The sequence below is a fragment of the Chinchilla lanigera genome, unplaced genomic scaffold, assembly GCF_000276665.1.
Source record: "Chinchilla lanigera isolate Chin_1 unplaced genomic scaffold, ChiLan1.0 scaffold00034, whole genome shotgun sequence".
Classification (NCBI taxonomy): domain Eukaryota; kingdom Metazoa; phylum Chordata; class Mammalia; order Rodentia; family Chinchillidae; genus Chinchilla; species Chinchilla lanigera.
Genome location: NW_004955435.1, coordinates 20,613 through 35,908, shown reverse-complemented (window position 1 = coordinate 35,908; position 15,296 = coordinate 20,613). Strand labels below are relative to the sequence as shown.

Sequence of the window (15,296 nt, the reverse complement as noted above, 5' to 3'; positions counted from 1 at the left end):
GTCTGACTTGGTCCCAAGCAGGAGGAACTTAAATACATTGCCCTGCAGCCCACCTCTAAGCTGGCACTGGGACTTGTTCTTTTCTGACTTAACCCCAAGTCACAGGATTGGGTCATCTCCTGGTATTGTTTGGATGCTTCAATGAATACCTTTTTGGAGCCTCTTTCTGCATTTCTGGCCTTCTGGCAATGTCTAGCCTATTCTCTGAGAAGCTCCATGACTCTTGGAGTGAGCCAGTGCCTTGCTCTGTTTCTCTTCTCATCGTAGTCACGCACCTTGTCTGGGATCTTGACTTTAAGCCCTCCCGCTTGACTCTGGACCCTGTAGGCACAGACCACCTGGGCCTGGGTTCTCACCTTTCCCTAGGGCCTTGGCCAGTGTTTTGCCCCATAGCACTCATCAGATATTTGTGAACTGAGGACTGAATGGATGTGTGCTGCTCCAACACACCCTGGGTGTGGCCACAGACACAGTTCCCTTTACCCAGCCTCACAGCCACTGGGGCTGTGCTCTTGAGAGGTGCTAGAGGACGCTCCCTCACTGACTTTGGGCCATGCTGTGCAGAAGCACCATGTCTCTGACAATCCTCTAGGGGCAAGGACTCAGGTACTACGGGGTCACCACCTGTTGTGCAGTCCCCTTCCACCTCCTCCCATGCCTCCCTTTAGTTGTCAACCTCTGGCTCTACAGTCACAGGTCCCAGATACCACCTTATGGGTATCTGCCAGCCAGCTCCATCCTGAATAGACAGACATGAAGCAGTGTAATTTGCATTTTCTTGCTTTGCATATCAGACCCAAAGGAAGGTCACCTCCAAGATAGCCTTGTGGCTGCTCATTTGTGGCTTTACTTTTTAGCTCACAGAACTGTGTTGCTGCCATGTTCTCCTGTGACCAGGTCCTTCCCTCATATTGTCTTGACCCCCACTGAAATCTTTTTTGTTGTTTTTCCTGTTTTTGTATTTTAGTCTTCTTGCGCAGCCTACCCACTCCCAAAGTGGGCCAGTGCCTTGTCCTGGAAGTGAGTTAGTGAGAAGAGTGCTGGTTCTACGCTGGAGCTCTGCAGTTAGAGAGCCCCAGAGCCAGGTGTGGTGGTGCATGTCCGTAATCCCAGCATTTGGGAAACTGAGGCAAGACTGCCATGAGTTTGAGACCAGCCTAAGCTATATATATTGAGTTTAAAGCCAGACTGAGCTACACACTAAGGCCCTCTCTCAAAAAAGGGGGGCAGTACCTCCTTGTTTTCTGACCTTCAGCAAATGGCTCACTCAGAACCTATTTTCTTCACTGTAACTTCAGAATAGCACATAAATGAAAGGAGATTGTGATGCTTATAGTAGACACCACAGCTTAGCATTTAGGACATTTCCAACTCATGCTTGTTTCCCTCCATGCACAAAGCCCCAGCCCCCCTTCCTGACCAGGACAGAGACCACTTCAAACCAGTGAGCTAGAGGAAGACTGTTCAGCCTTATTTTGGGGGAGACTTCCTACTCTCTCACAGTGACTGCTGACCTCTGCTGTTATGTAGCAGAAGATGCTTCCCCTCAACCCAGCCAGTATACTTCAGTGTGTTAGTTGCCCAGGCAATGGTTTTGGTAACAGTTCCTATTATTTTCATTTTTAGAAATGGTTGGTCACTATGATGTATAGTTGGTCACTGTGATGCATAGCTGGTCACTATGATGCATATTGTAAGAACCAATCCTCAATTGACAAGCCATTCTGCCTCTATTCTTCCTGCCTGCTTACCCCATATAAGCCCTAGACCACCAGCAATCAGGGCCTGATACTATGATCCCATCAGTGCCTGTCAACGTAAAATAAATCTGCCTCCAAATCCTGGGTGTCATTTAGGTGTTTCTGCTTGCCATTGCAGTTAGTAATAGAACTTTTAAGTTTTCAGTGTGCGTGGATGACCAAAATGAAACTACATTCTCTGGCCCTCCTTGCTGATGGGGATTACTAGGTACCTAGGATTTGGCCAGGGGTGTAGGTGGCTAAGTGATGCCTATGACTTCCGGTAGGGGCCAGGCTCATCTTCCTCCTTGCCATTTTCTAAACAGTGGAATAATGGAGCCCAAATGTCCACTTCAGTGGAAGCAAGTGGCAGAGGGTGTGCAACAAGGAGGTACCCGGGTCCTGGACTTCTGAGGGACATGCTGGCATGGACTTCATCTCTCTCATGGACCTCATCTATGTGTGAGAGACATTACTTCACATCTTGTTTAAGTATCTGTTACTTTGAGCTTTCTTTACCCTCTAGAAAAATCTCATGTTGATTAATTTTAGTCTGGATAGTTATCTGAAGTTTACCAGAGGCTTTCAAAAGCTGCCAGAGACTCCATCTGAAGAGGCTGCCCTCATAGCATCTTTGAAACCAGAGATACAGGCTGCAAAGGGCTGTGACTTTCAGGGGGATACTAACCATCTTGATTCTGAGGAATTAATTAACTCCCTGGGGGAGAGAAGGAAACAAGTTCACTGTGAATCTACTGTACAGCAGTTGCTGTTACATACAAGAGCATATTCACACACACTCTTATACAAGAGCACACACACTGGTTCAATTGACTGGAGATATAAGAGACAAATGGAGCTTGATGAAACCTTAAAGAACTACATTCATCTTGTTAATCTGACATCTGCTGTGGTTCTTAATTGCCTTGTGACAGTCTCAGAAAGCGACTTACTGTCTTGTAATTGCATCTGGGTGTGAATCTGGGCTGTAACCACCTCAAACAGAGAAGTTAGAGAAGACCTAGAACAGTGTCCCTCAAAGGTGGTGGCCCACAGAGTAGCCACCTGCCATCACATTACTTCTTACTAGCCTGCAATGGGATGAGGAGCTCCTGCCAGAATGCAGATCAGCTGTGCTACTGAGAGCATCACTCTTTCATCTGTTCATGTTTCACAGTGAGGGAAGCAGAGATACATGTTCTGTGCATAAGCTCATCATCTGGCTTCAGATGGCACTTTGAACTATGCTGCCACAGAATATGGTCACCTTATTATGGGGCATTTGTGCTCACTCTCTCTCTCTCTCTCTCTCTCTCTCTCTCTCTCTCTCTCTCTCTCTCTCTCTCTGTCTCTGTGTCTTTCTCTATATCTAGTAATTCAATGATACAATCCATAGATCTGTACTATAATAAAGTACCAAGCCTGATTCTGAGGAATAGCCTGTCATTTGGATATGACAGGAGGATGGAGAATATGGAATTGTCTTTTCAAACCCAAAGCACTGTGAACTTCTATATGCACTTAAATTTAAGCTGGTTCTACTGGGCACAACAAATTCTTCAGGTTTTCCTGGGATCTTTATCACCTGTTGATTTGATAGGGGTTGGCAAAGTACCTTGGATAAAAGTTAAACCTGGAGATATCTGATGATATTCTACCTACCTTGGTTCATACTGCAATTTACTGAAGTTGTCAGTCTTTACGTAATTTATTATCTTATGAAGCACTCACCCAGCTTTCTCGGTGCTCACATACAAGAGGAAAAAGAATCACCTGTTCTCCCTCATGATAAAGCCCCCTAGTACTAACAACGCTGGTGCAGGAGAGGTTTGGTGTCCCAGAAGTAGGCCAGTGATTCCAAAATGGTGACATCTGTGTGAGACTCCGAGGGGTGGAGTCTATACCCACTGTCCCTTACCAGCAGTTCCTAGGCTCAGCAGCACAGCCACCCAGAGGACCCAGAAGAAAATGAGGATGGCAAACGTCCACACTGGCTGCAACAGCAGGAAAGGAGAGCTGCTAACTGCTTTGTTCGTGACTTTGAAGAGCTCAACTGTCAACTTTATCTGCTTTCTGAGGACAAAAATCAAGACGAGCAGAATTGCCTGTTGAAAAAGAGGTCAGAGTAAATTATTTCAAATAGATAGCTACTCACTATTTTTGTAATAACTATGCTGTTAAATTCCCAAACACGGACTGAGTACCTACTATGTGGTGGTCATTATTCTAGATCCTGCAGCTATCACAGTGAAACTAAAGGAGCTTTCAGACTCAGCTTGTCAAAGAGCAAGAGAAAATGAGAATAAGGTGCTTCACGGTGAAGGAACTATCTTCTGCATCCCCCTCCCACCCCACCCCAAGAAGGATTGCAAAGGAACCAGGGAATATGAGTGTGAAGGAAGTAAACAGTGATGTCTCATCCTTCTTTTCTACTAGCTTTTCCCTTCCTGCATATAAATATTGGCCAGTCTCTCATATTAAGGAAATTACCATCCCTCGTCTCCACATCCTTCCAGCCACTGCCTTCTCTCTCATTCGTTTCACAGTCAAATTACTCAGCCTGTCTCACTCACCATTCACATTTCTTATGTCAACTTATTCTTCACCCATCTGCAAACCTCCACACTGCAACACTCTTTCCAACACTGCTTTCTCTGAGATCACTTCCTGTAAGCTCCTGATTATTAAATTCCATACAGCACTGCACATCTTGTTTGACCACAGCACTCTTTCCTTCTCTCTTTCTCTGTCTCTCTCTGTCTCCCTCTCTGTCTCTCTGTCTGTCTCTCTCTCTCTCTCTCATGTGTGTGTGTGTGTGTGTGTGTGTGTGTGTGTGTGTGATCTATGGGTGGGGGCAATACTGGGGATTGAACCCAGTATCTTCACACTGAACTACATCTTCAGTCATTTTTAATTTTGAGACAGGGTCTTGCTAAGTTGCCCAGGCTGGGTTTGAACTGGTGATTCTCCTGGTTCAGTCTCTGAGTGCTGGGATTATAGGTGTATACCCTTAGGCCTGGCATCTCTACTTTTTCAGTTATTGCTTCTTAGGCTATTTGTTGGTGGGGGGGAATCTCCTATTCCTTTGTAGCTTTTGCATTCTTTCCAGGCACTGACAACCTTCAAATCAAAACCCTAGGTTCTCCTCTTTCTAAATGGTGGATGAATAAGCCCATATTAGCTATTAATAAGGCTGCACATGCCCCATAGCATCTCAAACACAAACTGTCCTGGACCAAATTAGTTGTCTTCATACTAAATCTCTTCTTCCCTCTGTGTTCTCTGTCTCTAATGGTCCTAATTCTTCTGGACTTTTCTAGTTAGATTCCTCTCTTGTGTGCTCCTGTTCTGTCCTTTACTTTATTGTAGTAGTCAACATACTCTCCTGCAAATGTTTACATGTCTGAATTTCCCCCTTAGATTGATCTCCTTGAGGTCAGGGCCACACCTTATTGCCAAGGGCTGGCACAGTGCCTGGCACACAGCACAATCCCAGTCACCCCTGATTTGGTGTCATAAATACCTTTCCATCTGTTGTGGATTGTATCTAGATGCTCCTTAAAGCCTCATGTGGTCATAGGCTGGGTTTTTCCAACATGGCTGGATATTTAGGGTATGTGACGCTGGGATCAAAAATGTGATGCTAGAATTGATTCATAGTGTGATGCTAGGATTAAGGCTGCCCCACCCTGGGTGTGAGTGCTACCTGCCCTAAGGGTGGGTAGCCTGGATAGGATACAAGAGACAGAAAGAGGTTGCTGCTTGTCACTTGCTGCTTGCTTCGTTCTACTTTATTGTTTTACTGCCTCCTACCTTCTGCCTGCCACGAACTGTTTCTCCTTTGCGATTCCCCTCTGCCATGCCACCCTTCCTTAAATTGTGAGCTAAATTAACCTTTCCTTCCTTAGCTTGTTGATACTGGATATTTTGTTTCAGCCACAAGAAAAGTAAGGAAGACAGCATCTATCCTTTCCCCTCCACCCTTACACTGATGCCACAGCCCCACTCTCACCCTTTCTCGTCAGAATCCCTAAAAGCTCCTTCTTAGCTTCCTGCATTTAATTCCCTGACCTAGCCCCATCTCAGCTCCTTCTCCACTCCGCAGCTGAAGAGACCTCTGTGAAGGGTAAGGCCAGTGATGTCATCTCCTTGCTGAAAATCCGTGGGTGCCTCCTCAGCCCCTCTAGATGACGATCAAAGTCATCATTACCACCAATCAGGTCCCTACTGACACAACACCTCCCTGGATCTGGGCCTCACACCTTCATCAAGGGAACCTCCGGCAGGTGGCTCTCTTTCCCACAGGACCCTATGTGTGCTGTGCCCTTGCCTGGGGTGTTCTTTTTTTCCCAACTGGGTCTGAGTGTTCCTGTCCTCTAGGATCTCATAGGCAAGTGGAGGAAAGGTGGGGAGAGGATGGTGGAACAAACAGTGCAGGCACTGCTCTAGGATCTGGGAGCAGCAGCTTCTGACCCTGCTGCAGAGGTCAGGGGAGGTCAAGAGAGACACTCAGCATTTTAAATTGCAAAGGCTGAGTGCGAGCTACCACCTCCGTATCCTCAGTGCCTAACAAATCAACAAAAAAGAGGAACTTTTAAAAAATTTAAAATCTTGAGGAAGGAAAGTGATGTAATCATTAGGCAAATACATCTTGCTTCTAGATCCTAAATGGAATGCAAAACATGTGTACCTTTAAATGTGTATGTATTTTACCATTTGAATACATATAACAGTGCACTGGGAAAATGTCCATTAAAAGTGATGGGTTTGGGGCTGGGGATTTAGCTCAGCGGCACAGCGCCTGCCCGGCAAGCGCAAGGTCGTGAGTTCGATCCCTGGTACCAGAAAAAAAAAAAAAAAAGTGATGGGTTTACTGTAGTCTGTTACTTCCCTCAGTCTGGACAGAGACAGCATCACCTACTGGGGTCTGGTGCTAGAGGGGCGGATGAGCTGGTCAGGTGGCAGAACTGACTTCCCACACAGGGGCCAAGGCTTGCCATCACTCTCCTGGGCTCTAAGCTTCAGGGAGCTGTATATCGGCCAGTTCTCCTGGACTGCTGCTGGAGATGAGCATTCAATGCCTTTCCCACCCTTTTGCTTCATCGCTGTAAATGCTTATACTGAAACTGGCCTCCACTGTCCCTGAGGGATGTGCTCAAGTTTATTTGTACGGCAGCTGTTGCTGGGAACTCAGGAGAAGGAACACAGCCACACGGAGAGGGCTGGAAAGGGCCTCTCTGGAACATAGGCCACTTGATGAGGCATCTGAGTCCCTGCTGGGCAGTACCATGAGAGGGTTCTGGGGTGGGCAAGAAGGGATGAGGTGAGGGGCGACCCTCTCCTGTTCTTCTGCTAATCTCGGTTTCCCCTTTCTCTATCTCCTCTAAGCAGGAAGGGTGAGAGAATGGGAAGAGAAGGGCAGAGGGGCTGCTGATCGCTGTTCTTTCCCCTTGGAGACCAGTCTTGGGGTGGGAGTGGTGCTAGCCTGAGAGGACAGGGCTTGGTTTTTGCTCTGTCACCCTGCCCAGGGTCTGTGGGAGCAGGCAGGTTGGCTAGCAGAGCATGAACAGAGTAGGCCATGGCTTCCCTGGGCACAGCCACCCTCTTGCTGCGTAGCCTGCCCAGCTTCCCTGAGAAGGCAAAGGCCAGGCTCTTTCCCTGTGGGCCACGTCCTGAGGACCTTCCACTGCATCACCGGCACCTGTGAGCGCTGCACTTTGCGTCTTGCTAGTTCTACTTAGTGCCCAGCCCAGTGCATGCTAGAAGCTGCACATAAATTGTGCCAATCACAAAAGACCTGGACTCGCATGAGAGTAAGAGTAAAACCTGGCTCTTCAAGCCAAGCGCACTTGTGAGGAACCCATGCCAAATGAGTGGCCTGTGGGCTGTGCTTCGGTTCTGGCCATATTACCAGCCACAGGGACATCCTCATGGACACAGGTGAGAACAGCCCCTGTCTCCTCTCACAGCTTCCTCTTTCCCTCACCTCATACTTAGGCGAGAGAATCCACCCCGACCTTATGATCAGACGGCCATGAATAGTTCAGTGTGTGGAGATGAAGGGAGTCTATGGAGGCCTAAAGGAGGAACCCAGTCTCCTTAGCTCTCAACCCTCTACCTCTGTGCCCCAATGCTCCAGGCCTGAGGTGAAGGGAAGCCTTCTCCAGCCTCCTGAACTATTCCTGCTCAGCTGTGCACCTGGTCCCTGCCCTATTGCCACCTGCTCCTTGATATATTTCATGTGAAGAATCCAAACATGAAACCTTAGTGTTGAAAGAAGAAAAGCACAAAGACTGTATCTAGGACCTGAAGGACTTCCTTAGAAGAGAGAATTGAGCTGGTGAGAGAATTTGTGTTTGCTGAAGGGTATAATGGGCTTGTGGCAATCCCTGGCTGCTCCCCATGGAACAGTAAGCAACAGGCCATCATTAGACCATGAGTTCTGTGAAATCAACTCCAAACCCTCTCCAGGGTCTCGCGGATTCTCGCATTTCTACTGCCACAGGAGAGTGACCTGAATGAATTTTAGTTGCCAACCACCCTCCTTCAACAACTAGCACCTGCAGCCTCGATGTTCTAAGTTGGCCTGTCTTCAAATACACAGTTCCCAGAGGAGGTAGCAGGTTCCTTGGAAACCGAAATAACCCAGTGACCAGCAGGCTGGAAACAAAGGGCTCTGTGTACTCAGGGGCAGCCATCACTCCCTGGGGAAAGCGGAACATTGGCTGGAAGGGGTGCCTGTCCTCGCACACAGGAAATGGGACCAGTCCTAAACCAGTCCCCCTCCCACCTTGCTGCATTCACTTTATAGCTCAACAGTAAGGATAGCAAATCAGTCTCTGGGAGACGGCAGAAATGACTTGGAAAGAGCTAAAACTTTTTTCTTTTTTTCTGAAGGTTCTGATGTATTCACAAACAGGTATCTCAAATCCAAAGAAGGCACTGAGTCATGTGGGCATATTCTGAGCTGAAAAAACAAACAAACAAACAAATGCTAGCTGTTTGGTTTTTTTTTTACTAGAACTCAATGATTAGAATTTTAGACCCTGGCGGGCTAGTCAGCTCACTGCTGAAGTATGTTTCTTACCGTGATAATTGTAGACACAATAGCAAACCCCAGCACAGACTTCATATTTTCCCTTTCTGTGTCCAATTCTATGCTGAGGTCAATGGTATAGTCATAATACAGCCACCATAAGACACCGCAGACAACTAGAAAACAAAACACCAGCAGGGCTTAGACATGCTGAGATAGCCACTCCCTACTCTGGCATGCACAACCTCACCTGAAGTCTAGCCGCCCGCTGGCAGACCCAGCTGCCCTGCTTAGGCTATAGGTCCCAAATTCCCAGGGACTTTAGAGCCAGCAGCTTCCTCTGGAAGAGCACCATGCAAAGGACCGGGCAGTGCTGGGATGGCTGCTGGTCTTTGGGCGACCCAGAAGGTGACCCCAGAACACAGGTGCCTACCCTATGGGTTGGGTGTGGGTGGGAACAGGAAGGAAACTGCACCCCACAGGATGATGGGAGAAACAACACTGGAGTCCAAAGTCTAAAATGTTCAAACAAACTGCAGGCAGCAAATCACCCAGAAAGCCAGGTGGGTTCATATGGCCTGTGGGAAGCATGCAAATCAGAGGCTTATTCTGAGGATACTCTGACATGGCAAACACTTTGCATTCAAGTAGAAGAAGCTACTGTATGCCATTTCCATAGTATCTCTAAGGAGGTCACAGTCATCTACTAATTGTAGATGGGGGAAAGTATCCTTTGTGAGTCATCCTGCCTATTCCTCGACATAGGGCTCCAGGGCTCTGCACTGCTAAGGTCAGAGCTGAGTATTCAGAGGAATGAAACACTACAGCCATATAAGTCATTAGAAATTAAAACACCCTATGTCAACTGATAAAGAGCCTTGAGCTTCAGGTGTGTCCCTGCCCCCGAAAGCCTCTTTCCATCAACCCTTGGGGAGACCCACAGTCCAGCAATGGACAGGAAACCCATACAGGGTTCCAGGACTTTCTTCAGATTGGCCAGAGGCTTTGCATGACAACTGCAGCACCCACATACTCACAGGTGAGTGTGGGTTCAGAAGAAATCAGTCCTTCAAAATGCTCTCAATGGGCACCAGAACTCTCTCTCAGTGCTCTGATACAGGGTTACACAGTGGGAAGGTTGCATGGTATAGTAGATGCAACAACAGATTTGGTGTTAACTTTGCCATTATCTGTGGACATAAGCAATTCCCATTGTCCTTCTTGGGCTGGACCTTTTGTCACATAAAATTATGGGGCTAGATACTCTCTAAGAGTCATGTACCTCAAAAATGCCAACTCCTGAGCTCTACACTTCATGAAGTCTTTTCATCTAATAAAAAAGAAATCAATCAAGCAGAAATACTTACAGAACAATCCCAAAATAACCAATGAAATGATAATGTGAACCAGAAGAGTGGTGATGAATCGGAAGATGAACATCATAGCCAAAGACAAGGCTGAAAAATTAAGTAAAACTCATGAGGCCCAAGAACAACAAAGGGTGAAAGGAATGATGTTAAACTGAAGGTGACCAACCTCCCCAACCCCATAAAAGTGAGGGTTGAAGGTTCTGTTCAACCTTGCAGTATCTTGGGATATATACCAAACACCCAATAGAAATAACAAGATCCTCCGCCTGGGCAATCTCTGCAGCATAAACTTAGCTGCAATAAGCCACTCTCTGAAAGTTTTTTTGAATTAAAAAATAAATTAAAAAGAAGGTATTTTATTACCAAATACTTAAATCTTTTTTCCTTAAAAGTACAAGTGAATTACTTAAAAATTTTACTATACCTGTCTTTTTTCTTCACACTATGCTTATGCAAGGTCTAACTTTAGATGTTCTTAGATACTTTTATTTACTCTAAAAGAATAATGCCTTTAACATGAAAATTTTAAGTGTCTAATTATAAAGTAAGCTATATATACAAAGTACTGCATTTTCATTTCCTAATGTATGGGCTTTCAGGCGTATACATTTTTCTAAATATTTCAGTAATATATAAATAATGTTTTACTTTTCTCTAACAAAAGTCAGGATTGCATATAGATATTTCACTTTTTCTTTCTTTTTTTTTTTTTTTTTTTTTTTTTGGTTTTTCTCCGGTACCGGGAACCGAACTCACGACCTTGTGCTTGCCAGGCAGGCGCTTTGCCGCTGAGCTAAATCCCCAGCCCCGATATTTCAAAATAGTGGTTAATAACATAGGTTTGGAATCACACATGTCTAGGTTTAAGGCAGCGCTACCATGTTTTCTACTAGCTATGCAACCCTGGCCAACTGGCTTAGGTTTCTAAGGCTATTTCCTCTTCTAGAGTGCGGCAAGAGTCTGATGAGCTCTTACTGAGTTAAGAAGAAACACAATGCCTGGCATATGATAAGTGCTCAGTAAATGTCAACTGTCAATATCATTATGAATCTACCATATACAATCCTTGTAGGGACTTTGGTCATCATATGTGACAGTAGCACCAGCCTGGATTTTTTGGTATCTGTGGTTACCGCTGGTATCTGGGAGTCAAGCTACCCTATTAGGGTCATTCAAAGGCATACTCAGCCAAAATAAAAAGTCTGCAAATTACATGACAGTGACTAGTTAAGTTTCCTCAAGTACTCAGGAATTAGTAACTTTGGAATTAGTAACTTTAGTACTCAGGAATTAGTAACACTAAGAAATTCAATTTGTAAACTGGCAGAAATATGTTACAGGGTGGCCAAAGTGATTTATTCTTTCAAGTCAGAAGTTGGAGAGCTACCACTGGGAAGGTGCTAGACACTGAGCTATTGCTATTCGCTAAAGTAGCAGAGTACAGTAACCTGTTTAAGAGCAAGGTGACTCTTCCTGGCTCAGCAAACCAAAACACAGCAAATGTGAAACCAGAGGGCAAGAATGGGCAGCTGCTTCCACAAATGCCTGGAGGAGGCACGTCTATGCTCAAAGCCCTTGCTTGCCCACAATCCAAAGCAAGTATGTTTTTTGGGAGGAGTTGAACACATTAGCACTGCATTCTTATCTCGTTTAATATGGATACGTACTCTTCCTTCCCTTTCTCTAATTTAGATCACTCATAATTAGGAAGCATATGGGCCTAAACACATGGTTTCTAGTCTTCCCGATGGCTGTACTCTTCACAGGCAATTCATAAACTGGAAATCTGTGCTACCTATCCATGTCTTACGCACAGCTGAAGACCACACACAAACAATGTCAGTCTGTTACAACAACCCCACCCAGCAAAGCTTTCTGGCAGATAGCCTGCTGGTCTTCGCCCATTCTTACTTTCCATTCCTCCACTTGCACCTAAAACATTGAAAATATCTAGAAAGGAAATAAATATGAAGTTTTATATTTTAAATCGAGAAGCTAATTTTCACAGGAATACATACAGAAATGCTAGAAACTATGGCATAAAAATAGTTACTGAAATAAACTGAAAATTACCTAATGCAAGGATACACAGGCCAAGGATGGTGTCTCTTCCTGACATGATTCCACGTAGAATTTGATGGAGCATGTCAACATCATTTATCAAAACAGATGCAAACAGTGAATAGCACTCAGGTGTTTGAGGGATGCACCGGTTAAACAAGGGAAAAGACTTGCTAAAAAATAAAGAATTGATGGCAAAAGGTTTATTTCTGTGTCTTTTAAAATGATGCTTATTTAAGATTCTTAACAGCTAAGAAAAGGTAAGCTCTGTAGTAATAAAAGGAATTTAGCAACCTGATTGCAAAATATACCTTAGAAAGTCAGGTAACTGTATGAGCTCTACTAACAGGGATTGGTTCATGCTCTGGATGAAAACCTCTTCATGGGAACCCAAAGAAGCCAAGAGAAAACATTTTAAAATACAAATGTAAGGTGTATAACGTGATACTGTAATACAAATGTACATTGTGAAAAGATTCCTATAGTCAAGATAACTGACATACCCATTACCCCACAGTTCCCATTTCTACATGATGAGATTTATTCTTACAATTTATTCTTTCAGAGCAAATATCAAACATGCAATGCAGCATTATTAACTGCAGTCACCATGCTAGATGTTGGATCTCTAGAACTTATTGGTCCTATATTGCTGGAATTTGTACCTTTTGACCAACAACTCTCATTTTCCCTACCTTCTGACCCTAGTAACCACTTTTCTACTCTTTGTTTCGATGAATTTGACTTTTTCAGATTCCAGATATAAGTGAGATTATATAATATTCATCTGATTTATATCACTTAAAATCCCTTAGGTTCAGCCATGCGGTTTCTTTATAGGGAACAACATTTGTGACTCTCATGTCTTGGTCCTTCCTAGGAAAACTAGCAACTCCAACATGAGCATGGCATTTCTTTTTTTTTTTTTTTTTAATTTATTTTTTTTTTTTTTTTTTTTTTTTGAGCATGACATTTCTTAAGGAACGGTTTGGGGTAGGGACTGGATCAGCCAGAGGCTGTATTAATGACAGTACCAGCTTTATTCTGTCTTCTTCTTCTTCTTCTTCTTCTTCTTCTTCTTCTTTTTTTTTTTAACAGACAGACAACCTTTTTATTCTGTCTTCTTTAGGCAGGTGTACAAAGCTTGAAAGCCTGGCTATATACAAAGTGCTTCATAAATAAGCAATAAATGTATGATTGACATTTGAATAAATGTGAAAGGTAACCTTTTTGGGCCCTTTCCTGAAAAGTAAAAATGATCAGGAATATACATCCTAAATTTTTTTAATGAAGCCACAACACCTTCACAAAGTTTCTCCTTTCTTTACATAGGCTACAAACAGTGGAAAAAAGAAGTGCCAAATTATTTAGCAAGTCACAAAAAACCTAGGCAGTCATATGTGTGAAATGTAGAAAGAAGAAACAAGGAAGAAGTCAGACCCAAGCAATAGCAGATTGCTCTGAAGAAAGAAAATTATTTCCAAAACTCCAGTGAAGCACAACATGGAACATGTGAAAGAACCTTCCTTAGGAGGTGACAGTATTACAGAAATAGTTCCTGAGTCACTGAAAAGTGACTTCAGAGAATAACACAACAGAAAAATTAAACTTGAATTAAAATTCTGAAGGACAGAAATTCACATAGCTCAAATTCCAAAAGGTGCAAGATTAAAGCTTGAGAAACTGTTCTGCCTTGTCCCTAAAACACAGAGTATATTTCCTCAGAGGCAACCATTGATTTCAGTGTCTTGTATATCAACCTACAGACACTTTTAGCATACATAAATGTAACAGAAAACGTAAATGGTAGTTTGCACCTGAACCGAACGATAACAAGAACCAGACTATAAAGGTGAGATGCGAGAATTCATCATGCACAGGTTGACAAAAAAAAAAAAAAAAGAGAGAGAGAGAGAAGAGGAATATAGGTTAAATTTTTTAAAACTCTATACTCATACTGAAGGGGCGTGATTAGAAGGACATTGTAAAACATATACTTTTAATTCTGGAATAATTTTAAAGTTACAAAAAAGCTTCAAAAAAGGAACAGAGAGTTCTTATGTAGCTTCACTCTTTCTCCTAATGCTAACGTCTTACATAACCACCATGCACTATTTGGACTGCATCTTTCCCAATAACTTCTCTTTTCTATTCCAGGATCCAATTCAGGATACCACATTGCATTACTTGTCATATCTCTTCTTTGGTCTGTGCCAATTTCTAGATTTTTCTTTGTTTCTCATGACCTTGAGATCTCCACAGGTTCACAATGAGGTATTCTGTAAAATATGCCTCAGTGTGTAGAACTGGCAGAATTTCCCTCATGTTTCCCCATGCTCAGCCTGCAGTACAGATGCTTGCAAAGGTAACCTTGTGCATGAAGTGCTCTTTTATTCAAGTCCTATCAGGGAACACAGCAGTATGACATCACTGGATGGCTTGGATAAGGTGACGTGGCCATACCGCTCCACTGTACAGTTACCATTTTGTCTCCCTACATTGTATTTGGAAGTGAATCCTGTGTCTCACCCACTCTCAAGGGGAGGGAAATTAAGTTCCATTTCATAGGTGGAGAAGTATTTACATTATTTGGAATCTTTTGTAAAGATTTATTCCTTTTCCTCCCTTTATCTACTTATCCAATCATTTCTCTTTTGTATATATATTAATGTATATAAACATCATAAATATGTTATATATAAATCAAATATCTAAAAGAAGCTACATTTTGCTGAAATACTATACCCTTGAGATAAGGCCAGTGTCCACTGCAAGTCACTATAACTGCCTTTAGACCACAGTGCCGTATTACCTTTTGCTTAAAGAAAGGTTTTGACAGACATAGCCTCTAGGGAGTACACAGTTTTGGCAGTTTTTATCCATTTCTACACATTTTTCTTTTATACATTTCTACACAACATTTTTCTTTTCTTTTTTTTTTTTTTTTTTTTTGTCTTTTATGAGACAGGGTCTCGCTCTGCAGTTCAGGCTGGCCTTGAGCTCACTTTGTAGCCCAGGCTGGTCTCAACAATCCTCCTGCCTCAGCCTCCCACGTGCTGGGATTACAGGCATGCGCCACCACACCTGGCA

At 43.7% G+C, this 15,296-nt stretch overlaps 1 protein-coding gene across 5 annotated transcripts in view; it reads right to left on the bottom strand.

The window, feature by feature from the left end:
• The window catches only part of Slc44a3 (solute carrier family 44, member 3), a gene marked incomplete at its 5' end in the record, with an annotated part of 76,841 nt that overhangs the window by 44,783 nt on the left and 16,762 nt on the right, over positions 1 to 15,296 (bottom strand). For all 5 annotated transcript variants that reach the window (XM_013516524.1, XM_005388780.2, XM_013516525.1 and 2 more), the window contains 4 exon segments: positions 3,658 to 3,844; positions 8,827 to 8,951; positions 10,143 to 10,232; positions 12,219 to 12,379. In XM_013516524.1, the coding sequence (XP_013371978.1) occupies positions 3,658 to 3,844; positions 8,827 to 8,951; positions 10,143 to 10,232; positions 12,219 to 12,379 (563 nt within the window).